Genomic DNA, 27,239 nt, shown 5'->3' on the forward strand with positions numbered 1-27,239 from the left:
TTAAAAGAAAATAATGGTAGTTACGTGATTGTAATATATTGAATTGTTGAAAGATGTAATCTGGCGTAGAGAGATACTAATAATTGATAATAAGAATACAAAAATACTTATAATTTTTAGAATGTAAGATAAAAAATATAAATCTATATATTATATAATTATAAATTATATGAATTGATAATAAAGATTTATGTATATTAAGTAAATTTTATTTTTTTTTAAAATAGAAAAATATTTTTTATGATTGATTTAAAATGATTTATTTTTTATTTTTATAATTATAATAAAATTTTATATAATAAATTTGAATTTTTAGAAAATTAATGTATTTTTTTTAAATCTTTGAATCAATTTTATTTATTGAATTCCTTAACCTTATTTCTACCATTTGCCTTTCATATATATTCTTTATCCTTCACCTTTTTATTCATTGCGAAAAGTCTTTCCGTCCAAAGTGAAAACGGTGTCGTAAAGGTGGCTTCTCTGGTGCCAAGTGAAAACTGAGAAGAACCCTATTATTCTTATTGTTGTTGGGAGCAGAACACAGACGTGAATAGTTGTAGCCATGGCGGAGGAAGCGGAAGAGACGATAAACGCAGTCAGAATATTTGTCGGAGGATTGGCGGAAGCCGTCAGCGCCGAAGACCTTCGAAGCTTATTCTCCTCTCTCGGCACCGTCCAAGCCGTTCAAACCATCCGAACTAAAGGTCGCAGCTTTGCCTACATCGATTTTCAATCCAATCCTAAATCCCTTTCCAAGCTCTTCAGCAAGGCAAGAATCAATGACTATTTTATTTATTTATTTTTTGTTTCCAATAATTATCAATGGCATTGTGTGATTCATTTAGCCAACTTCACCTAATGGTTTATGGACATGTTTATTCGAACTTTTCCCTATCAGCTTTTAGGAAAAAAAAGAAGAAGAAATAATTCTGCGTAAGCTGAAATTCGAGTTACAGATAATACTTAGTTATACTTATGAATAAGATAGTTTTAACTTATAGAATTTTTTTAATTCTTTTTAGCTTTTCTTTTCTAGAATTACTTACGAAAAACTTGTTGATAAGCTGCGAATGCTTTTTTTTTTGTCTTGTTTTGTTTTCAGTGACTAATTTTAACACTTGATTGACATTGCAGTATAATGGGTGTCTTTGGAAGGGTGGAAAGCTGAGACTGGAGAAGGCCAAAGAAGACTATCTCGCACGGATGAAGAGAGAATGGGAGCATGACGCTCTTGATGATGCTACTCAACCACCCCCTAGTTCTCCTAAGGACACCACCGGAGACTCTTCCAAGTCAAATACCAAACACCTCAATATTTTCTTTCCCAGATTGAGAAAGGTCAGTTGATTAGTGTTTTTTAGAATATGCGTTTCAATGTTAGGGTTAATCTTGTGATAGTTTCGTTTGTTGAGTTGAGGGTAAGGGTGATGAGTAGGCAGTTGGATTGGGTAGGAGTTAGATGGGTTATGTTTGTGATCTGTGAACTGTATGCTTGAAATTATTGTTGTGGGTTTCTTGTGTTTTGTAGTAAGGTGGAAAAACTTAGTTGCACTGCTTTTGGTGTTGTTCACTAGTCAGAGATGAAGTTTCACCTGGTTAGGGGTGCTACCTAATTTTCAAATGTGATATGTTGGTGATTGAGATGCAACTGTGATCCGAGAAAACAACACCTAAGGAATTTGCATTGCATCTAAGTTTTCTTCTTCTGTTAAACTGAAGGAAAAGTCTTTCATTGAGTTAATATTTAAGTATGTGTAGAAAATCAAGATAGGCCTGTTGGGATGTTGCACTGTTAGTTAGGTCTTGAGGGTTGAGAGTAGGCCTTATAGTTTATTTTTATTAGTTCAGCTCTTATAGACAGCTGTTAGAATAAGTGTTTTATAAGTTGTACAACCATTTTCAGAGCAATGATTTTTATTTTAAAATTAGTTTATTTATTTTTTATGCATAAATACATAGTCATTTAATTATGTCAAATGTATCCTTGCATTTGCATTGTGTTTAATTATGTCTAACGATATTAGGGCTAAATGATATGACTTCGCTTTTACATGCTACATATATACCTGTGCAGGTGAAAACCATACCATTCAGTGGAACTGGCAAGCACAAATACAGTTTTCAGAATATTAAAGTTCCTCCACTTCCTGTGCATTTTTGTGATTGTGAGGAGCATTGTAGTCCTTTTGTCACTGAAAAAGGGAAACTATATATTAATGGGGCAGCCGAAAGAGGTGGAATGAATGATGAAGAGATTAGCATAATGAATGCTGTGATGAACAAGCTACTTCAAAAAGAAAAGGTTTCCAGTGCCGAGAAGCTTGGAAAGGAGAAGGATTCTTACAAATCACCTGATGCTTTACAATCTGATGAAGATAGTGCAACAGATGAAGATGATCTCATTATTAACATGGAGATGAAGACAAATAAAACAGCTTTAATAGGGAACCAGGAACTTGAAAGAATCCTGGAAAATAAGGTATTTTTTCTTTATTTTTGGGGGAGGAGGTGGAGAGTATAATAAATTAGGGTCTAGGCAGTAATGTCAGTTTCCTTTTAGCAAAGAAATGTATTCTATTCCATGTAATTATTGTTTTTAATCTTCAGGAATCATGGTTGAATATAACAAAAATTGCTAAGGAAGAACCCAACAAGAGTATGCCTCAAGTAGAGAAAAGGAATAATAGCAATCTCAACAAGAACAAGAAGAGGAAATCAATTCCCGCATTGGAAATGGAAAGTAATGCAGAAACAACCCCTGGAGGCAAGGGTAATATGCAGAATAAGGTGGGATCTGGTGACCCGGAAGATGTTTTTGGGGAATTGACTAAAGTTTCATGGTCTCAAAAGTCTTCATGGAAAGAACTTCTTGGTGGCGGAGGCAATACTTCTTTCAGTGCTTCTCTCATATTGCCAAAGTTGGACTCTAGTAAGAATCTACAAACATCTGATGACCTGTGTGCACCTCTATCTACAAACAACAAAACTGAAAACATGGAAAGGGACAGAGAATTATGGAGCCGCCCTACCAATACGCAAGTGATAAAAGATCAAACTGAAGCTCAACCTACCAATACGCAAGTGATAAAAGATCATACTGCAGCTCAACCTACCAATAAACAAGTGATAAAAGATGTTACTGAAAATCAGCATGATGTGGCACCTAATAAGACAGGCAGAGGAGCTTCATGGCTGCAAAAACAATCCTGGACACAAATGGTTAGTGAGAATAACAATTCATTTAGCATTTCACATATTTTGCCTGGTATTACGTTCCCAGAGCCAAAGGCCAAGGACCCCATTGTGGAACCTGCCATTTCCAACTATTTCAAGCATAATGGTGTAGCTAAGGATACTATTAATAATGTTGTGAGTGATGGTTTTAAATCAAGGGAGACTATACAAGAAAATAGTCAGTATATCGGTGCCAATGACATTGCTTTTGCTCCAGTAGTTGAGGAAAAAGTTGAAACAAGTCCCAGGGAAAAATCCACTGAAAATATTGAAATAGGTGAAACGTGCTCATTTATGAGAAGTGCTGCATCTATGAAGGAATGGGCAAAAGCTAAGGCCGCTGTAAGTGGATCACTCAAAAGAAAAAGTGGTGAGAAGTAAGATGACAAGGTTATTTGTTCTTTTAGTGCAAGGAGATGAAAGTGAAAGGTAATGAAGGACAAATTGATTTTCCGACACTAGGATAAAAGCAAAATGACATTTGCAATTTGGACACCATTTTCTACACTGTTGTTATATCAAATCTCAGATCGTTCTGATTGGGAATCAGTGATATAACTAGTCCAAATTGGTTGTTGCATAAAAAATGTTTTGTAACCTTCATGATCCAACATTACCCGGTAATTTTTTCTATGAAATCATTAATCCAACCATAGCTGAACTCGTCTTAGCGAATTGGTGACGCGGTGGTTTATAAAGTGAATTGGTGTGTTGTGACTTTTTGAGATTTTTAAGTTGTAGTATGAACAATTTCAATTTTGAAGTTTATAATATGATTTTTTGATAGAATTGGTTCGTGCGGTGTATTTTTTTTTCTTGTTTTGTTAGGCCAAAATGAATGTGAATGAGGAATGAAATTACAATTGTAATATCCAACATATCAGTATATATGTTTAAGAAGGTTTTTTTTATTTTATTGTAATATTCTCACGAGTTAATATATCTTGAAAAAAACATTTTATTTAGAATTGAAAATTATTTTTAGTTTTAGTGTTATATAATACTATTTATTTGTTTGAGTTGAACTAAAAGTGATCGTTGCAAGTTGTAAGTGACTCTAACTAGTGTTTATAATATAATATTAATATGTGAAATCTCTAATTCGTATAAGACGTTTTTTATGTTATTTTTAACAATGGATTTATCCAATTAACTTGTTCTAAAACAACGAGATTGAGTCTAATTGAATTAAGCACGAATCAAACAAACAAAATTCAACTATTTGGATATCCTATATGTGATTTACAAATTCAGTGAACTTGAACAAAATTAATAATATAATTTTTGTAATTTTAGTTAATATAAAAGGCAGTTATAAATATTGTTCTCACCTTTTAATAATAAAATTAAGTATGAATTTTTGGATAAAATTATGTGTTTTTTCTTTTCTTTTTAAAGTAAAGTTTATATATTTACATAACATTTGTCCCACTTTATTTAAATTAAACAAATTAAGAAAGGTTTAATTTGGATTGTGTAGAAAGATTTGAAAATTCAAACCAACAAAAAAATGGTTGGTTCAGATTTATTTACCTCCAAATCTATTCAAATCGATGCGTGAATACTCAATGAATATTTATTAAGGGATCAACATTATGATTTAAAATTTGGGGGGAATAAAAATCGATTTTTTAAATAGAATAAAATAAAAATTCACTATATATATGGATTAAAAGCACTGATATCAGGTTTTAGAGAAACGAAAAATAAAAAAAGAAATTGACAAATTCTACCAGCATCTCAATGGGTTTTAAACTTCATACATTCATGTGATATTCCAATTTTATCTTTTTTATAAAAGTTTAAAAATTTTACTTCTCTCATAATCTCACACTACACTCTTTCATTGTACAATTCAGTAAATATGTGTATTTGGATATACATATCAAATTGTAAATTTCAATATTCATTTCCTAATAACATATCGAATTGTACAATTTGGTATATATTACTTTATTCGGAATATACATACTGAAATTCAGTATGTTATTAAGAAATAAATATTGAAATGTACAATTTAGTATGTATTATTATTTGATTCGGGATATATATATACCAAAATATACCATCCAATATTCATTTTGTAATAACATATCGAATTGTATAAATAATTTAATATTCATTTCCTAATAAGGATACTAAATTGTTAATTTGTATAAAAAAAGTAGTTTATTATATTTTTTTTATATTAGGTGCAAGTATGCAATGTAGGATGTTAATAGTTTTATTTCAACTTTTCTTTTTAAAATATAGTTATAAACGTATGTAAGCATAATATATTTTCATGAATGCATTGTTGGAATTAAAACTTTTATTCACAGTTTATTGGAGACAATGCGTTGTTGGTAGGAGTTGAGATATTTAACTTCAGTTTCATTAAATTTTGCTGGGACTGTCTAAAGGAGGATTTTCTGGCGCTGGTGAATGATTTTTTGGCAGAGATAATTGACTCAGGGGGTCAAACGCTTCTTTTATTTGTTTGATTCCTAAGTCTGATATCTGCAATTGCTTAGTGATTTCAGACCCATTTTGTTGGTAGGGTATGTGTACAAATTGTTTTGAAGATTATGTCTCTCATACTGAAAAAGGTGTTTAGTAAAGTCATCGATACTAGGTAATCTATTTTTCTTGAAGGAAGGGGACTTATGAATAATGTTCTCGTGGTCAACGAAGTTCTAGGCGAGATGAAGAGGAAGAAGAAAAGTTGTGTCTTTTTCAAGGTGGATTATGAGAAGGCTTATTATATGTTAGACAGACTTGGTTTTTTGCAAAAAGTGGATATCTTGGATTAAAGCGTGTTTGGAATAAGCTTTGGTGTCAGTTCTAGTAAATGGGAGTCCGACTAACGAATTTATTCTGAAGAAAGGTTTGAGGCAAGGTGATACTTTAGCTCCATTCTTGTTTCTTATAGCGGCTGAAGGATTAGCTGGGGTTTCTAGGACTACGATCGAGAAAGATTTGGTTGAGAGCTTGGAGATCGGGAGGAAGAGGTTTAAGGTGAACATGCTTCAGTACACTGATGATACTTTTTTTTTTCTTTTCTGTAAAGAAAACTTCAAAAGCATGTTTAATGTAAAGGTTATTCTGAATTGCTTCGAGATGGCTTATGGACTTAAGGTGAATTTCTTAAAGAGCAAAATTGGTGGGGTAGGAATCGATCAGACTGCGATCCTCTATTTTACGTCAATTTTAATCTGCGATGTGATGAAAACTCCTTTCAAGTACCTAGGGATGCCTGTAGGGGAGAGTCATAAGAGGGGCGAGTTTTGGAACGAGGTGGTCAATAAATCAAGAGCATATTAGGTAAATGGAAGGGTAGATTCATCTCGATGGTTGAGAGGATTTGCTTGATAAAGTCTGTTCTGTCATCTATCCCTTTGTTTTAGCTTTCTTTGTTCAAGATACCATCCACCGTGTTGGAGAAGATTGTAAGTCTTAGGTTGCTTGGGATAAGGTATGCAAATCTTGGGATGCGGGCGGTCTTGGCATTATCAATATTAGGCTTTTCAATTTGGCCTTGCTGGAAAAGTGGTTTTGGCGTTGAGTTCGAACAAAAGTGGGTTGTGGAGGGAGATCATCGAGTCTAAGTATGGAGGCTAGAAAAGCTTGAAAGAGCTGAGGGTCAATTACAACAAAGTCTCCCTTTGGTGGAGATTTGACGGAGATCTGGAAGTTAGAGGTTTGGGGAGGGAAGTTTGAAGATTGTTTTAAATGGGAGGTTGAAAATGAGAGAAATATTTTGTTTTGGGAAGATAATTGGGTGGGTTCTGGCGCTTTGAAAAGTAGATTCCCGGGGCTCTTTTTGTTGTCTGCCAATAAGGAGGCATATTTATCTGACTGTGGGGAATGGGTTAATAATATGTGGGTGTGGAACTTAACTTGGAGAAGGGGCCTCTTTGTTTTGGAGGAGGCCCATGCAGGTCAGCTTCTTGAGGTGGTTCTCTGTTTGAGTCTCACTTTGGAGTTTGAGGATAAATGAGTTTGGAAGGATAGCGAGTCAACAATGTTTTCTGTCAAGTTTGCCTACGGTCTCCTTAGGGAAACAGGAGAAGAGGAAAACTCACGGTTGTACAACTTCTTCTGGAGGATTACGGCTCGTGCTTCAGGTCATGTCATAGCCTAGAGGGTGAATGAAAACAAGATAGCCTCCAAAGTCAATTTGGAGAGACGAAAGATTTAGGTTGTGAGCAACCTTTGTTGCTTATGAGGGGTGAAAGAGGAGTTGACAAGTCATTTGTTCTTTGGTTGCAAAGTTTCTTGGCTAGTTTGGAATCTTTGCTACGCTTGGTTAGGAGTGAGTTCGATAAATCTTCTTAACCTTGTTTCACATTTCATGCAGTTTAAAATTCTTGATGTGCCTACATCTATTAATTTAATTTTGGGTAATGTTTGGATTGCACTGGTAAGTGAGTTATGGAGACATAAGAATAAATACATTTTTAATGGCGAAGTAGTTGTTCATTTTGAAATTTTCTCCTTGGCATAATTAAATGTTTGGTCTTGGATTTCCTCAAAGGTATCATTAGTGGGTTTCTTCTTCTCTGATTGGTGTTCAGAACCACTGGTATGTATGCAGTCGATCAAAAGTTGCTTATAGGGCGGTCGTGCTATTTCTTAGTTTTTTCGTTGTCTAGCTGGTAACTTTGGAGTAGGTAGTTGGAGGTAGCTTTGTTGTTTTTGTTTTTATTTGGAGAGAGGGCGTTTTGTCACTTTTGCTTTGTATAAGAGTTAAACCACCCCTTAAATGAGTCATATTCATTTTATTTTTTCTTGTTGATAAAAGAAAATCTTTATTTGAAAACATCTTTGTTATCATGAAGTAAAACCATTTTATTTGTAATCTAGTTTATACTTTTTCACATCAACACACTTTGGTTTCAGATTAATTGTAGCATAAACATGAATACAAATAAAATAATTAATAATTTACATATTGTTAAGTTGTTTATGTTGGTTATTAATTCTGATTATATTATTATTAATTTTGATTTTATTACCCTTAAACTATTTTATCGTTATTATTGCATTAATGGTCAGTTTACCGGGTCTGTTAGTATTCGTATCTTATAGCTTCTAATAATTGTAATTTTATTTTATATATATATATATATATTATCGAAGTAAATCAAAATGAATGAGATCAACTCAATGGTTTTGCAATCTTGTCCAATTATCTTCAATCAGTTGTCTTCTCTTATTTCCTTCAATTAGTTCCGACCGTTTATTCTTTTTCATATTTTATTTTTTAATCTTCATATATATACCCATGAAACAATCTAATTCAAATAAATTAGGTTGAGATTGTTTTGTAATTGGATTAAATTTAATCCAACCTAGCTAATATATTTCATGTAAGTGTTTATGAGATAAGTTTTACTTAAATTATTGTGTTTAGTTTGAAGAATTATATAGGATGCAGGAAGTGTCTTAAAAAGAAAAGATATTTGATATAAAAAAGAGTCACATAAGTTTTATTTAAATATAAGGATAAGGATAAGGATAAGGAAAGGGTGATGAAGGGTTTAGGGTTTGATTAGAAACATGTGGAAGAAGGAGTGGAAAAGAAAGACGGAATACACTAAAACAAAATGAAAAGAAGAACATAAGCATTATCGCATGTGACTCAGATATTGAACAAGGTGTGGAATTTAGTGACATTGAGCAGATCCCATGTGGGGCATTCCACAAGTAGTGAGAATTGTGTTAATGGGAGGAGATAATATGGGAATGTTGAAGTTGTTGTCAATATCAATGAGGATCTTAACTCTTGCGGCATCGCAAAGGCAAACACCAGCATGAACTCCCATCCCCTCAAGGGTGTTGCAGCATTCGGAGGTTGAGCCCACTGTAACACTCAAATTCAACATACCAGAACATGCACTCAGCCCAGCCATATCCATAGGACATCTTTCAGAGGTCACCATTGAGAGTGAGAGCAGATTCAGAGAGAGGAATAGACCAACACAAACACTACCCTTCCAACCCATTTCACTCAACAAACCTAATTCCTTCACAACACTTTCTTACACTTTTCTTTTCTATGTGATCGATTCTGAATCATTAACAACTCAACACCATTATAGCCCTAAAACTTCTGCATTAAGAAAATAGAGGATGTTATCAAGATTATAATACATGACTTTAACAACTTTATAAATAAATTACCCAACACGTCATCTCCATGCATTTCACAAAAAACGATTGCATTAATTTCTTTTTACTAAACATAAGGTCTAATTCAGATTATTAAAATTAGTAAGAAAATCATTATATTATACGGGGTAAAAATACTATGTAAACAATATATATATGTTACTTTTCATTTAAATACTTTAATATTTAATGGCGGTTCATAAAATTTATTAGACAACAAGATTTTACATCATTATTTAATCGTAATTATTTTCTATAATAATTTTTTTAAACCTTATATAACTTATCCAAAAAGTCATATATTAACTAAGAATTGCTTTATTATTAGTTGATAGCGTATATAATATTTTTTATACTTAGCTCAGATATTTAATTCTTTCATATGATGTTTCTATAAATGAAATAATAAAATATAATTTTTTATATAAAAAATGTTACATAGAGAAGGTTGAGAGAGAAGGTTGAGACAAGGAATCCTATGATGCAATTTCTCTGTTCCCTATTGTGGTTGCTAGTCTGGCGGAATTAGTATGACAAAATAAAGTAAAAAATTCTCCAAGGATCAAGATAAGAAAATAAAGAAGAAGATGTTAATGTTCTTTTATTCGCTGATGATATCATATTCTTGTGTGCGGCTAATCATAAAAATAAATTTAATATAAAGGCTATTTTTAGATGTTTTGAGTTAGTATCAATACTTAGGGTTAACTTCCACAAATCAATGATAGGAGTCATTGATGTTGAGTAGGGAATGATGGACTGTTTTGCCAAAACTCTGAATTATACTCAAATGTCTAGCCATTTTAAGTATCTAGGAGTACTTGTGGGTGAGAATTCAAGAAAACGATAGTTGTGGGTACTTGTCATAAATAAAATAAGTAGTAAACTCAATGCTTGGAAGGGTAGGTATCTAACTTTGTCAGGTAAAGTTTTTTTTTTGATCAACCAGGAATAATCAAATTAAAGGGGACACTTTAGGAGTGTCCCAACCCTTATACAAAAAGCTTAATCACTCAGATCGAACTTTGGTTTCCTCAACAAACAGATCAACTTTGTCAGCTAGAGTGTCTTATTAAACCTATTTTTTTTCTTCTATTCCTTTATTTCACCCTCTTTCTTCAAAGCACCAATTTTTGTTTGTGATGAAATTGCTAAGTTACAAAGATTTTTTTTTGGGGTCGGGGAGTGAAAAAAAGGAAAACTGCGTGGATTAGCTAGGATAGTATGTGAAAGTCCAAGGGGGAATGAGGTATGGGTATCAAAGATATTGGAATCTTTAATAGGTTCTATTGGCAAAGTAGTGACGACTTGGAACTGAAGTTAAAGAGATTTGAAGAGAATTTTTTTAATCTAAATATGAACCTATTGTTGGCCTGCAAAATGGAAGTCCAATGACACATTAGTCCAAGTGGTGGAAGGACTTAGAAAAAGTGTGTGACGCTGGAGGCAACCAAAATTGGTTCCAAAAGTCTTGTCTATGGAAATTAGGGTTAGGTATTCTATTAGATTCTAGAAGGATAGATGGATTGATGAAAATAGTCTAAAACATTGTTTATCTGGGCTTTATTCCATCTCTCTAAATCAAGATAAAATTTTAGGGGAGGTTGGAAGCTGGACAACTACAAGATGGAAATGGAGAAGGGATAACTTTCATTGGGAGAGTATTTTAGAATCACAAATGGGAAATCTAATAAGTAATGTTCCACTAAAGAGGTAATTACAAGATACATGGTCTTGGCTTGGTGAGTAAAATGACTATTTTTTCAATTAGGAATGCCTATGGTCTTTGGTTGAACAATAAAAGCAATCCATGGTAGTTTTTTGGATTCTCTTTGGTTTGTGAAAGTATCCCCTACTACCTTAATTCTTGCCTGAAGGGTCATATTAGGTAAATATGCAACAAAAGTTAACTTAATCAGTAAATGTATCACCCTACAATCTCTAATTTGTCCTTTATATCAACATTCTCAAGAAACATGTAAGCTAGCTTCAAGAGTTTGGGATACATGTTGAAGGTGGTGGGAATTAGGTTTGTCCACCATAATGCATTAGTGTGCCATTATAAGCAATTTCATCTATTTGGTGTTAATAAAAAATAAAATCTGTTTTCGAAGGATTTATGGGTAGCAATAGTCTAGAAATTTGGAAACATAGAAACAAAGTTGTTTTTAAACAAGGATAGTTTACGTTGATGAAATTGTATTATGTAGTAAGCAAGTTGAGTTTGATACCATGATTTTGTTGGATCATTCCTCCAATCTTAAAAAAAAAAAAACTAATTATGGGATGTAAATGTTGGAGTTATAGTGTATTTGATGAATCCAAAGTCTTTCTTAAAGAATTTAAAAGATTGGATATAATGAAGATATGAATGTGTTTTTATAATTAATTAAATACTTATTTTGATAATCACTTTAAATCATAATAAAATATAAACTCTTTGATAATACAACGAATTAATCCATTAATTTTATAAGTAAGTGAAATCTCTTTTCTTAAAAATTATTTTACATGATAACAAAAGTTAAGGTTCTGAAAACTTTTCTAATTTGAAAGGTGATATGGAGTGAGTTAAGTACAAAGACAGCTCATGAAGATGCGAATATTAGCATGCAAATGTAGTCCATGTACCTTATTATCAAGGGTTATGATATGTATTATGTTACTTACAATATCTTTTATTAATATTTTATCAAATAATTTAATTTATGTATTAATTAAATATTTTATTATTAAAATTAAGTGATATTTCAAGAAAAAGAAGAAGGGTGTCAATTTTTTTCCCATTATCAATACGGATGACATTAAAAATGAATAAAAGGAATGGCCCGTAAGTTTGCATCCTTACCAGGGAACATTAAACATTAAATAAATTTCAATTCGTACAAATTTTGACTAAAAGACATTTCAATTCGTACAAATAAATTTATTATGATTAAAAACACTTTTTAATTATAGGGTAAATATGATTTAAATTTCGATAAATATAATTATGTGTAGTTTTAGTTTTCTTTTAAATAATATTATTTTTCAGCTTTGATATTTTCTAATCTCCATATGGCTTTTAACATTAACTTTAGGATTCGTTTATATAAATTCCAATAAATACTTTTAAGAAAAGAATTAAAACAAAATTATTTTTCGTACATTAAACTTAATTTATGTATAAGTTAATTTATAAAAAAATCTCGTTCTAACATTTTGATTTATCTCTAATCTATGTACACCTTAACTTCTGAAGAAAATTTTTATTTTCTTTTTCATATATTTTTCTTACTTTGAGAAAAATTCATAAAAAAAAAAACTCATAATAAGTTTTCTAATGAATTTGGAAGTTATTAATTAAAGAAATTTACATATTTTAAATTAAAATAACGATATTATTTTTTCAGTATATACTTTAATTAAATAATATATTTATTATCTATAAATATTAATAAATAAATTATTTTTAAAATCAGTTAGTATAAATAATTTATTATCAATTTTTTTTTTATGAAAAACTTTCATGTTAGGCATCATTATGTTACTTGACATCTAAGCTAGGTTGACACCTTAAGTAACAACAATAATTTGCAATCACATGAAAAAATACTATTAAAAAAAAGAAAAAGAAAGAAAATACAAAAATATGGGGGGACTAGACCAAAATCCACATGTTAACTATACCTATTAATAAAGAATTATAAGAACAAACTAGATGGAAACCTATTATACCAATGAAATGATTCTCTATGAATAAATCCTAAATTAGCCAACTTATCAACACATACATTCCCTTCACGAAAAATATGAGTAAGCCTAAATCTGATTTTTCCACAGAAATTAAGACAAGTATAACATCGATTACGAAGCATCCAAGGAACATTTGTCCTAGTAGTAAACGCAGCACAAACCAAGCCAAAGTCACATTCCAGCCAGACATTAGTAAGTCCCAACTTTTGAGCTTCCTCCAAAGCATATATAACTCCATAAAATTCAGCAATCAAAGTAGTCTGAACGTCAAGAAACGTAGAGAAAGCTCCAATAAACTCCCACATACTCCCATGGAAAATACTTACACAAGTGACAAGACCTAGATAACCCCTAACAACCCCATCAGTGTTAATTTTAACCCAGCTTGGTGAAGGAAACTCCTATCTAACAGGAAGAGGATGAAGAACTTTACCAGTACGAGTATTAATACCAAAAAACTTAATCACACTGAAATCCATCATATCATTCTTCATTGTTGCTTTAGAAGACTTTCCCACTAGACAAGATAAATCTTTAATAACTGAAATAGCCCTAGAAACCTCAATGTTATCCTGAAAACGAGCATAATTCCTCATACGTCATATCATCAAAATAAAAAAAGTTTTCATCTCAAGCTTAATCAATTTAACCAAAGGAATACCATCACTCTTAATAAAAGAAAGAAGATCATCCTTATTAGAGAAATGAGAAGGAAAAATCTGCCGAACCCAACTCCAAATATACAAAGCATTAGGGCATTGAAAAAATAAATGATGAATAGATTCCTCATGCTTTTCACAAAGCGTACACATAGAACAAATATGTAGACCTTTATTTTGAATATGCTCATCAGTAGGAAGCCACCCATGAAAAGCTTTCCAAAGGACAAGAATTTTGAAAGGTGGAATATTTGACAATTTTGTTTTTATTAATATAACTAATTTTATGAACTTTATTTTAATTATTCTTAATATCGCTAATAATAATAATAATAATAATAATAATAATAATAATAATATAATAATAATAATAATAATAATAATAATAATAATATAATAATAATAATAATAATAATAAAATAATATAATAATAATAATAATATAATAATAATAATATAATAATAATATAATAATAATAATAATAATAATAATAATAATAATAATAATAATAATAATAATAATAATAATAATAATAATAATAATAATATAATAATAATAATATAAATAATAATAATAATAATAATAATAATAATAATAATAATAATAATAATAATAATAATAATAATAATAATAATAATAATAATAATAATAATAATAATAATAATAATAATAATAATAATAATAATAATATATAATAATAATAATAATAATAATAATAATAAAATAATAATAATATAATAATAATAATAATAATAATAATAATAATAATAATAATAATAATAATAATAATAATATAATAATAATAATAATAATAATAATAATAATAATAATAATAATAAATAATAATAATAATAATAATAATAATAATAATAATAATAATAATAATAAAATATAATAATAATAATAATAATAAAATAATAATAATAATAATATAATAATAATAATAATATAATAATAATAATAATAATAATAATAATAATAATAATAATAATAATAATAATAATAATAAAATAATAATAATAATAATATAATAATAATAATAATAATAATAATAATAATAATAAATAATAATAATAATAATAATAATAATAATAATAATATAATAATAATATAATAATAATAATATAATAATAATAATAATAATAATAATAATAATAATAATAATAATAATAATAATAATAATTAATAATAATAATAATAATAATAATAATAATAATAATAATAATAAATAATAATAATAATAATAATAATAATAATAATAATAATAATAATAATAATAATATAATAATAATAATAATAATAATATAATAATAATAATAATAATAATAATAATAATAATAATAATAATAATAATAATAATAATAATAATAATAATAATAATAATAATAAATAATAATAATAATAATAATAAATAATAATAATAATAATAATAATAATAATAATAAAATAATAATAATAATAATAATAATAGCAGCAGCAGCAAGCAGCAGCAGCAGCAAGCAGCAGCAAGAAGCAGCAAGCAGCATTAAATATTTATAATTTATATTTTGAAAACAACTTATAATTATTTTTAATTTTCTATCCACGTTTAACTTAAAATTAATAGAAAATTTATTTTGTTCATATAATAAGTATGTTCTTGCTAATAATTTTTTTCCTTAATTATAAAATAAAGAATACATGTTATATTAAATAAAATAATTACGTATAGATAGTATTAATTATTACATCCAAAAGATAAACAATCCATGTTATAGAGCAAATGTATTTAACTCATTTTAAAAGTAAATTAAAGAAGTAAATTATGTATAATAATTTTATTATCTTATTTATGAAAAATGAGAAATGTATTACCAAATTCAATCTATTATACATCTAAAAATAATTAAATTATGTTAATATATAAGTTATAATAAATAAAATTATTATCTTTTAAAATATAATTATTATTTTATAAAATGTAGTGATTCATAAACCTAAAAGTCATGGTTCATTTACGTCAAAATTTAAAATGAGTAGAACAAAATTCTTTCCACTTTATGTTTAATTTTGGGAGACTATTTCAATTACTTAACCTTGATGGTAAACTTTAATGAACTTAATTGTTTAAAGCTGAACAACACTGGTGCAAAAAGACAAAACAAATGTGACTATTTTACATTTATAAACGTGGCTATAGAGCCGCATTTGATGAACACACATTCTTAAATCGAAGAGATAAGAAGGCGGCTATATAGCCGCATTTGTAAATCATTTTTATAAGGGCAGTTATTTCTGGTAGCCGCACTTGTATATGCTTTTGAATGATGGTTTAGGGTTTAAGGGTAATGCATTTACAAGTACAACTATTGCCATAGCCGCATTCATAAATGTGATTTAAAATGGCAGCTATGGTAAAAAGCCGCATTTGTAAATCAAAGCACTTGATTTACGAATGCAAAATAGCCACATTTGTAAATTAAAACGCTTGATTTACGAATGCGGCTTTACCTATAGCCCCACTTGTAAATTAAAGTGTTTGATTTATGAATGCGGCTATTACAAATAGCCGCATTAGTAAATGAACTTAATTTAAAAAAGGCCATCACGTTTTTAAAGACTATGTCGGTTCATAAAAGTCGTACTTAACAAACAGTAGTTGTTTATACATTTTGCACTAGTGCTCCCAATTCTTTTATATATATATAAATTACGTATGATATATATATATATATATATATATATATATATATATAATAAGTAACATATTAAGAAGAACCCTCCCATACACAACTAACTCTTAGGATCATCATCAACAAAAAGGGATTATGCATTTTTTCACAATGTTTTCTGCATTTTTTTCCTATGTGTTATGCATTCTGCAGCTCAGTACCATCAATATTGTTTGTAATGGAGGATAAGTTTTAAGGATTTGCAGAATTATGTAGCAGCCGCAACAAATCAATAGAGAGAAAGCATTAGAGGATGGAAGATGAAGGAAGAATGAGCTCTAATGTTAGGTTTGTCAGCATAGTTGTTGTCAAGATTTTACACATTTTGAAGGAAATATAGTGTGGGGAAGCTATGAATTTTTTGTATAAGGGACTTAATTAAGTTCTTTTTATAGATATTGCTTTATTTATTTTTAGGAAGTTTAAACTTTGTTCTTGGTACTTGTAAAAGGATTAAGAGATCTTTAAAGTGTTCTCTTTAGGGCCAACACAGTCACACACCCACACAGAGAAATACTCGTACACACACTCACCCACACCTTATACATACTTTGACAATATTTTCATCACGTACTCCAATGCTTTCGAACCTAGCTGCTGAATATAAACCCTAAATTTTAAAGTATTTTTTGTATTGAGGTTTTACTAGATCCCAACCTCTATCAATTGCAGCTCGCACAATAGTCGACATCCACTGCATAACATAATAATTGCACTCATAACTTCCAGATTGCCTGTTGGACTGCATGTGAAAAGAAATGTATTAAATGATTGAGTGAGACACATTAAATTGAGTGAACAAATATACTTTAAACACCTTAAGGTACATCCAAGTGAGTTTTTGTGCGTTTGCAATTCCCCACCTATCAACATGTTATATCCACAGTAAGCATTGAAATAATAAATTTCATGTTAGAATACATAACATTATATATAATGTATAAGTAATGATAAATGTTAAATGAAATTGTCGTACCTATCTATAATGTGTTTAAAATAGGTAGGGGGTTTCTTATGCAATGAGCAAAACCATGCAGCAGTATAATCTTGAACAGATATGATCAATAGTTTCCAATGACACCTATATAACAAATCAATTAATTTCTCTTATTTCAATAATTTAGTATAACCTATTTAATAAATATGAACTTACTCATGGATGTACCGAGCAAAATAAATTTGTTTTCCTCCATTCTTTAAGGTAGTGCTGATGTATGCTGGTGTTTTTGACTTCTTGTTTCCAAGTGATTGAATGAGATAAGGGTCTAAAAACCCATATATATTGTGTTTCCCCTCATTGAAGCATAATCCACAAATATACCTAAATTTTAATAATTTAGTAATAATATATTTAATAAATCAAAAGTATAAAGATTTTAATATTTGAACTTACATAATCCATAATTGCAGAACTGTTATGTTAATCTCTTGATTTCCGGATGCAAGATCCAACAAATCAGACATGTGAAAGTACAACGGTATATCACAATGCCTTCCAAAAACATTGGCATCCCATGGAACCTCTACGACAATGGTATCTAAAGTTGTAGCAATTTCCACCAATGCCGCCACAAGATCATCAAAGGAGAACTTTTTTCTTCTTTCATAGAGGAAGTTTTTTCCTAGGTTTCTGCCACTCATCAACAAACAAACAAACAATTAAATTAGTTAGAATATAATATATCTGATATATAATCCTATTAGTATACAACCTTGAGTGTGAATATTTATTGTATAAAAGCTGACTAAAGGGGTTCAATGTAAAGATTATGATGTTATATATTGCGTGCCGTGTTCTGCCAGTAAGTTTCATAATGAATTCTAAGTTGCCTTATTTGGTAAGGTAATAAATTTCTACTACATGTTACATTGAAACCAACCACTAATGATTTCTCACTAATGGGTGTTATATATAACTTAACTCAAATGTTTTCCTTTTACAGTAGTTCCTAACACAAGAGTTTTTTTTAATAAAAGATAATATCTATACAAAATCTATCGATCTATTCATGATAAAATTCAGGATATGATATACTTATAAATTACTTATAATTCATTTAAAAAATCCTACAAAAATCTATTTATGAAGAAAAGATTTGTGTATACTTCACAGCATCTCAGGCATTTAGATATTTAATTCCTTCAAATAATTTTTCTATAAATGGAATAATAAAATATAATTTTTTTTTTAAAAAATGTCAGGTATTGAAACAAGGGGATCCTATGGCTAAGGCTTTGTCAGGACTAGTTAGAAAAATAGCAAAGGAAAAACTTCTCCAAGGGGTCAAAATAAGGAAAAAAAATTAGAGGTTAATGTTCTTCATGATGATATCGTATTCATGTGTGAGGCTAACCATCAAAAACAAATTTACTATAAAGCCCATCCTTAGATGTTTTGAGTTAGTATCAAGACTTAGGATTATCTTCCACAAATCAATGATGTTGAACGAGGAATGATGTACTATTTTGCAAAAACTCTGAATTGTACTCAAATGTCTATCCCTTTTAAGTATCTAGGACTACTTGTGGATGGAAATAAAAAAAAAAAACGACAATTGTGGGTACCTGTCATAAATAAAATAAAATAAGGAGTAAACTCAATGTGTGGAAGGGTAGGTATCTAACTCTGTTAGGTCGATTGTGTCTTATTAAATCTATTTTTTCTTCTATTCCTTTATTTCACTTCTCCTTCTTCATAGCTCCAATTTTTTTTTTTTGTGATGAAATCACTAAGTTACAGAAAAATTTCTTTTGAGGGTGGGGGAATGAGAAAAGGAAAATTCTATGGATTAGCTGGGATAGTATGTGAAAGTATAAGGGGGAAGGAGGTTTGGACATCAAAGATATTGGAATCTTTAATAAGGCTCTACTGGCAAAGTGGAAGTGGCAACTTGGAACTGAAGTTAAAGGGATTTGGAGAGAAGTTGAAGTTAAAGAGATTTGGAGAGAAATTTTGTTATCTAGATATGAACCTATAGCGGGGAAACAAAATCGAAGTTGAGTGAAAACATCAGTCCAGGTGGTGGAAGGACTTAGGAAAAGTGTGCGATGTTGGAGGCAACCAAAATTAGTTCCTAAAGTCTTGTATATGGAAATTAGGACCAGTAAATTCTATTAGATTCCCGGAGGATAGATGTGTTAATGAAAATAGTCTTAAACATTGCTTTCCTAGGCTCTATTCCATCTCTCTAAATCAAGATCAACTGTAGGGGAGATTGAAAGCTGGACAACTATAAAATATAAGTGAAATTTAAAATGGAGGAATGATAGGTTTCGTTGGGAGAGTATGTTAGAATCACAAATGGGGAATATATTAAGTAATGTTCAACTACAAAGTGTTGAGTTTATTAGTGTCTAAGTTCAAGAGGGGGTGAATTGAGCTTACAAGATTTTCTCAAATAAAACCTTTTTTCAGAAATCTTGAGAAAAACAACAGATTGATTCAAAGCAAAACAAATTTATTTTTCTAATATCATAATTACTTCAAGAAAATAAATCGATTGGTTTTAGAATCAATAGATTTAATTTCTAACTTTACCGATTTTCACATAAACACTTTAATCAGTAGCAACAACAAAGATATTTGAACAAGTACCAAATTCAAGAAAGTTAATCTTCAAATCTTTTTAAGAAACAGTTATGGAAATAAAAAGAATTTTGAACAAAAGTTATTCATAAAATATTACTACTTGTTTATCTAACCAACATTAACAAATTTAGAGATTCTTAAACTCGCATAAATTTCTCCAGAATCTTGATGCACACTATATGAGACTACCCAATTATGAACAAAACAACATATTTAATTTTAGTTCAACAAATTTATTTTATCGCAGAATATGAGTTTTCTAGATTTATTTGCAGTGATCAAGAAAAGAGAAAAATGCACACACACAAAGTTTTATACTAGTTCACTCAATAAGAGCTACATCCAGTATCTCCTTATCCAAAGTGGATTTCACTAAAACAAATCAATCTTTTACAAAACCTTTTGATTCTTAAACCCTTCAAGAACTAATAACACAATGTTGAAAAAATTTATTTCAGCAGCACTCACACCCCTATCAAAAAGTGGAATTACAAACACCTTTACAAGAGAAAAATAATAGGAATGAAAACACCTGTATTGCCGATTGCAAGAGAACAAGAACACAACCCTCTTTGCAGAACCACTGTGACAACACCTTGTATCTCACACCAAGAGTTACTTAGCACAAGAACATTTCAAGCTTTTTGAGAAAATCTTTAAAAAATTAAAACAAATTCTAAACACTCTCACTGAAAGCTCTTTAATTTGTAAAAATGTAATTTCTCTAGCAGCCTCAATATGAAATACACCTCACCTTTTATAGCTTTCAGATTAAACCAGAATTTCAAAAAACAGTTAAAAGCTGTTATAAAAATAACAAATTTAATTTAAAATCACATATTGTTTTTTGAAAATACAGTTGGTGGTTGCATAACCACTTCCAGATCAGTTTGCAAGGGTAATATTTGGCACATACTGAATTTGATCTCAAAATAGAGCTTTTAAAAGACTTAGCAGTTTTTGCACCAGTTCACAAAGAATCTGTTTAATTTTAAAACACCAGATTTATTTTGTGTAGAAAATTTGTTTTGAAAATCTTAAGACACATTTTGAGAAAACTTTTTAATAGACCCATGTGCTTAATCTAATCACATTGGTTGTGAGATATGAGGTAGATCACAGGGCAAAAGGCATATTTAGACACCCTCTAACCTAGTAGGGAACATCAATTAAAATACACTAAGCTTCAAAAACATTTTCTTCATCAAACTCACTCTATGATCAAGTTGAGAAGAATCTTCATCTATCTTCAACATAAAGGGGATTACAAGATACATGGTCTTGGCTTGGTGAGGAAGATGAATGTTTTTCAGTTAGATCTAACTATGGTCTTTTGTTGAATAATCAGACCAATCTATAACAAATATTTGGACTATCTTTGGTTTGTGAAAGTATCCTCTAATGCATAAATTTTTTCCTGGAGGGTCTTACTATATAAATGCCCAAGAAGAGTTAACTTAATTGGTAGATGTGTCACCCTACAATCTTTAATATGTCCTCTTTGCCAACATTCTCAAGAAACCCCATGCAACATCTATTTTTAACATGTAAGCTAGCTTCAAGAGTTTGGGATACATCTGGGAGGTGGGTGGGAATTGGGTTTGTTCAGCATAATGCACTGGTGTTCCATTACGAGCAATTTCATCTATTTGGTGTTAATAAAAACAAAATTTGATTTGGAAGGGTTTATGAGTAGTAATGGTTTGCAGTATTTGGGAACATAGAAAAAAAAAGTTGTTTTTAAACAAGGGATCATTGATGTTGATGAAATCTTCCACATGACCTAACTTAAAACCTAAATAGGGATGAAAGACAAAGCTTCTCATATTGATTTCTCTTATTTTGATTGAATGTTGTGCCCTATGATATGTTTGAAAACAATTAGGTAGTTAATATAGGTGCAGTTGTTAGAAATAGAGGTCTTAAACAAGAGGGGATGAATTGTTTATGAAAGATTTTCGCAAGTATTGAAGGTAGAGTGAAAGACAATGATCAATCAATTAGAAATCAATTTAGCTAATTAGAAAACTATTTTTAGTTTGATTCTAGAAAATCAACCAGTTGATTTTGTGAAACAACCAGTTGTTTATACTAGTAGTTTATAAAATCAAATATAAACCACTTTAAAGAGTGTAAGGATAGAGAGATTCACACAGGATGTTTATACTGGTTCACTCTTTACCAAGAGCTACATCCAGTCCTCAGCTAACTACTGAGAATTCACCATGTAATCAAACCTTGATTACAAAACACACACCAAAGTGATGATTTTGAACCCTTCAAGAACACACATCACCTTTGGCAAACCACACAATTTTTAGAACAAACCTCTGAAACTGCACCACACCAATTCACACAGAAATACAGTGATTAAGGAAGAAAGGAATATAGAGAATATAGAGAATCTTATTCCACATTTGAGAATGATCCAAAAGCTCTTTGAAATCTTGAAAAACTTAGTTTCATTAATTTCTCTTTCATAGTTAATGACCAAGAGCGTAAAATACTTTTTTTTAAACTCCGATCAGATGGCAAAGCATTTTATTCAAGAACCAAAAGCAGTTTGAATCATTTAAAACAGATTGGAACAGTTTCACAGAATTCTGTTAAGGTTTCGAGAAGAACAACTAGTTGAATTCTCAAAACAACTTATTGAATTGGCTTGATAGGAAACACTACAAGAAAATCTGGAATTACATATCAATTATTGCATACGAATAAAAATCCGTATGTAAAGTGAACGTTACATACGGATTCTAATCCATATGTAAGATATTTAAAATTTAATTTAAAAAATAACTAAAAATGTTATCTATATGTAATTTATTAAAAATTTAATAAAAAAAAACTGTTACATACGGATATCCGTATGTAACTTATTTAAAATTTAATTAAATAATAATATTAATAATATTTATAATATTAATAATATTTATAATATTTTTTTTATAATTTTTTTTATGTTAGACATCACTATGCAACTTGACATCTTAGTTAGGCTGTAAAAAATAATATGAGTTGCACTCTCGCATAATATTAATATTTTTTATAATATTAATAATATTTAATAATATTAACAATATTAATAATGTAAACAATATTAACAATATTTAATAATGTTAACAATATTAATAATATGAACAATATTAACAATATTTAATAATAATAATAATAATAATAATAATAATAATAATAATAATAATAATAATAATAATAATAATGACTCTCTTTGAGTTTCTCACTAAAATAAGCTATGGGGTGACCCTCTTGAAGGAGGACAACCCCAATGCCTATATTCGAGGCATCACATTCTATTTCAAATGTTTTAGTAAAGTTAGGAAGGGCCAAAATGGTGGCTTTAGTCAATCTTTCCTTCAAAGTTATAAAAGCTTTTTCTTGTTCTTGTCCCCACTTAAAAACCATATCCTTCTTTACTATAGCATTCAATGGTGCGACAATTGTACTAAAGTCTTTCACAAACCTCCTATAAAAACTAGCAAGGCCATGAAAGCTTCTTACTTCATTCACATTGGTGGGTGTAGGCCAATGTTGAATTGCTGCAACTTTTGTTTGATCTACATGCACCCCTTTACAACTTACTACAAACCCTAGGAAGTCTATATGATCTAATGCAAAGAAACATTTAGCATGATTAGCATATAACTTCTCCTTCCTAAGGGCTTCTAAGACTTGCCTAACATGTGACTCGTGATCTTCTAAGGACAAGCTATATATAAGGATATCATCAAAGTAAACTACAACAAACTTGCCAATGAATGCTCTTAATACATGATGCATGAGTCGCATGAAGGTACTAAGAGCATTAGTCAAGCCAAAAGGCATGACTAACCACTCATATAAACCAAATTTGGTCTTAAAAGCGGTCTTCCATTCATCACCTTGTTTAATTCGAATTTGATTGTAACCAATCTTAAGATCAATTTTGGAAAATATTTTAGACCCATACAATTCATCCAACAAGTTGTCTAACCTAGGGATGAGATGCCTATACTTGATGGTAATGTTATTTATAGCGCGACAATCTGTACACATCCTCCATGTCCCATCTTTTTTAGGGACAAGTATGACAGGCATAGCACATGGGCTCATGCTATCTTGAACCCACCCCTTAACAATTAAACCCTCAACTTGTTCTTGAATCTCTCTAACTTCTTTGGGATTGGTCCTATATGCTGGACGATTTGGTAAAGAAACCCCGAGCATGAAGTCGATTTGATGTTCAATCCTTCTTAGAGGCAGTAAACCTTTAGGAGGATCTTGAAACACGTCTTCATATTCCTTTACCAAGTTATCCAAACACGTAGGACTATCCTTAGCCAACTCACAATCAATCATTCTAGGAATAGCTAAAATATAGGCTTTTGAGCAACTATTACCTTTTTGACTTGTTGTGTGGAGATGAGAAGGCTTCTCTTTGAACTTTTTTTTACCATGTTCTTTCTCTCTCTTTTCTCTCATTTTAACTTGGTCCTCATGGACTTCCTTTGGAGAGAGAGACTTAAGTAAGACCTTGTGTCCATGGAAGTGAAAAGAAATTTTGTTGGTAAAGCCATCATGAAAAACTTTTCTATCAAATTGCCATGACCTACCTAAAAGAATATGTAGGGGCTTCCATTGGGACAACATCACAGAAGACCTCATATTTATATTTACCAATAGAAAATACAATGAGGACTTGCTTATTAATAATAATCTCACCTACCTCACTTAACCATTGTAATTTGTAGGGCTTGGCATGAGAGATGGTAGACAACCCAAGCTTGTCTACCACTCTTGTGCTTGCCACATTAGCACAACTCCCCCCATCCACAATCAAAGAGCATAACCTATCATTAATAAGACACCTTGAATGAAAGATATTTTCTCTTTGACTTTCATCAAAGGGTTTTAAAACTTGTCCAAGCATGCGTCTTATTACTAATAGGTCATCCTCATGTGGGCTTTCACACTCATTCTCACTTGGGGACCTAGAAGGTGAGGAATGTCTAGAGTTTTCGGACTTATGCTCACTAACCACTATCCCATCATGCATATACATATTTCGTTTAGAAGGGCAATTAGAAACAATATGTCCATAGCCTAAGCATTTAAAACATTTCTTACTAGACGATTTAGTTGGTGATTTAGGCGCGAAAGTGGAAGTAGAAGGCTTAAATTCTCTAGGTTTTTGAAAGGAGTGTCTTTAGAAGGAAACTTTGAAAAAGATGTATTTTTGAAGAGTGGTAGTAGCTATCTTTAGAAGAATTTTTGGAAAGCATTTTTCCTTGCAATTTGAGTTTCAATTTTGGTAGCAAGGTGAACTAAAGTTTGTAAAGAAGAATATTCTTGAAGCTCTACCACATCTTGAATGTCCCTTCTAAGACCACTAACAAATCTAGCCATCTTAGTGTTGGGTCTATTAGTGTCTAAGTTCAAGAGGGGAGGGGTGAATTGAGCTTATAAAATTTTCGCAAGAACACACAATTTTTCAGTATTCCAGAGGCAAAAAGAACAGATTGTTTTTACATGAAACAGATTGATTCTTCAGAGCAGTCTTGGCACAATTTGAATTTTGTTCAATGTAAAATTGTGATTAACAGAGAATTCTAACAGAACCAGATCAGCTTAATATTGTGAGGATGAAGGATACAGCTATGCTTAGAAATCAACCAAAAGCTACACAACACAAGATTTCAAGAAGTATGGTCCTTTGTCAGGTTTTAATGAATGGTCAGTTTGTTCACAATTCACTTAAACCATTATATGCAGCAACCTTGTTTATGATCAGAAAACTTCAACAAATTAGGAAGAACAGTTTTCACTTAACCCAGAATTAACAGATTCAATTTAAAAAGAACAGATTTAGTTCTTGACAGAATTAAGCAAAAACCAGAAAAGAGTGCAGGGATGAGAATACAAGATACACACGTTTTTATACTGGTTCACTCATACAGAGCTACATCCAGTCTCACCTTACCCCAAGGTGGAATTCACTAAAAACAGTGCCAATCACTTACAAAACCAGCAGTTCTTGAACACTACAAGAACACCACACACAATGCTGAAAAACCCTATTTCAGCACACCTTGCACTCCAAGAAACCCTATCAAGGAGTGACTAACACTTACACCTTTACAAAACAGAATAAAGGAAAGAATACACCTGAAAAGAAGATGCAAGAACTCAAAACCAGTAGTGCAGAACTGCACCAGCACCTTCACCAAGCTCAAAGGTTTCCTAGAACAAGCACACTTGAAAATCTCTTTGGAAAACCTTTCAAAGCATCTTTCAATCCTTCTTCTCACATGGAAATTGTTTGATCTCTGTCAAAAGCGTAATTCCTCAGCACTTGTTCATGTGAGATGGACTTTTCTTTATATAGAAAACAGTTTCTAACTTCTTTTCAAAAAACAGTTGAAAAGCAGTTAAGAAAACAACAGATTCAGTTTTGAACTTAACAGATTTATTTTGTAAAAACTGCCAACTCAGCTTAACAGAAATAAATGTCTGAGTGGTACCTTTGGAGCCCTAACTAACTTGTGAAAAACCTTTCAACTCACCAAGGAATAAACCTGTTCTTTCACAGTAAAACAGATTAAAGTGTAACACACAGGCCAGCTCAGCTTAACTGAAATAACGAACTGAGCTTTCCCTTGGTGCCTTAACAGAAATTTGGAAAAGCCTTTTAACAGAGAAGAAATAAACATATTCTTTCTCCATAAAACAGATTTATTTGTGTACTGTTTTAAAACTGTTAAAACCATTTTAAAAGCTTTTAAAAAAACATTTAACCACATCATGTGCTTGATCTAGACTTGGTTAGGCATCTAGGATAGGTTACACAGCAAAAGGCAATCATACACACTTACAAGCCTAATTACAAATGAATCTAAAAACCTATTACAATCTTCAAAGCACTCAAGCCATTTTCTTCATCAAACACACATCAAGCCTTGGTAGGGAAGAAGCTTCCTCCAGCTTCAACACTTAGCATCTTCACTCTCATTCATATTAACTTTAATTAAAAGCGTGTTGAGTTCTTTAAAATAATCATCCACACTTAGCGTGCCTTGATGAAACCTTTGGAGTTTCAACAATAGGTCTTTCCTAAAGTGTGGAGGAACAAATCTATCGCGCATACAAGCCTTTAAATCG

General features: G+C 30.4%; 2 protein-coding genes across 2 annotated transcripts; one reads left to right on the forward strand and one right to left on the reverse strand.

The window, feature by feature from the left end:
- The first annotated feature begins 428 nt into the window (after positions 1-428).
- On the forward strand, positions 429-4,026 carry LOC137821168 (protein REPRESSOR OF SILENCING 3). The gene is made up of 4 exons (XM_068625636.1): positions 429-772; positions 1,138-1,341; positions 2,078-2,482; positions 2,611-4,026. Exons 1-4 carry the CDS (start codon positions 566-568, stop codon positions 3,616-3,618), a joined length of 1,824 nt encoding a protein of 607 aa, XP_068481737.1. The 5' UTR covers positions 429-565; the 3' UTR covers positions 3,619-4,026.
- Positions 4,027-8,885: 4,859 nt separating this feature from the next.
- LOC137822411 (putative lipid-binding protein AIR1) lies at positions 8,886-9,224 on the reverse strand. The gene has a single exon (XM_068627298.1). It carries the CDS (start codon positions 9,222-9,224, stop codon positions 8,886-8,888), a length of 339 nt encoding a protein of 112 aa, XP_068483399.1.
- Positions 9,225-27,239: the final 18,015 nt, after the last annotated feature.

This window comes from Phaseolus vulgaris, chromosome 9 (assembly GCF_000499845.2).
Source record: "Phaseolus vulgaris cultivar G19833 chromosome 9, P. vulgaris v2.0, whole genome shotgun sequence".
NCBI classification, from domain to species: domain Eukaryota; kingdom Viridiplantae; phylum Streptophyta; class Magnoliopsida; order Fabales; family Fabaceae; genus Phaseolus; species Phaseolus vulgaris.

What these genes read in the sequence shown, in the direction of transcription:
- LOC137821168 (XM_068625636.1), top strand. Translation starts at nt 566, where the DNA reads ATGGCGGAGGAAGCGGAAGAGACGATAAACGCAGTCAGAATATTTGTC. An exon ending in TTTCCAAGCTCTTCAGCAAG is followed by an intron (nt 773 to 1,137) that starts GCAAGAATCAAT and finishes TTGACATTGCAG; the next exon opens with TATAATGGGTGTCTTTGGAA. An exon ending in TCTTTCCCAGATTGAGAAAG is followed by an intron (nt 1,342 to 2,077) that starts GTCAGTTGATTA and finishes ATACCTGTGCAG; the next exon opens with GTGAAAACCATACCATTCAG.
- LOC137822411 (XM_068627298.1), bottom strand. Translation starts at nt 9,224, where the DNA reads ATGGGTTGGAAGGGTAGTGTTTGTGTTGGTCTATTCCTCTCTCTGAAT.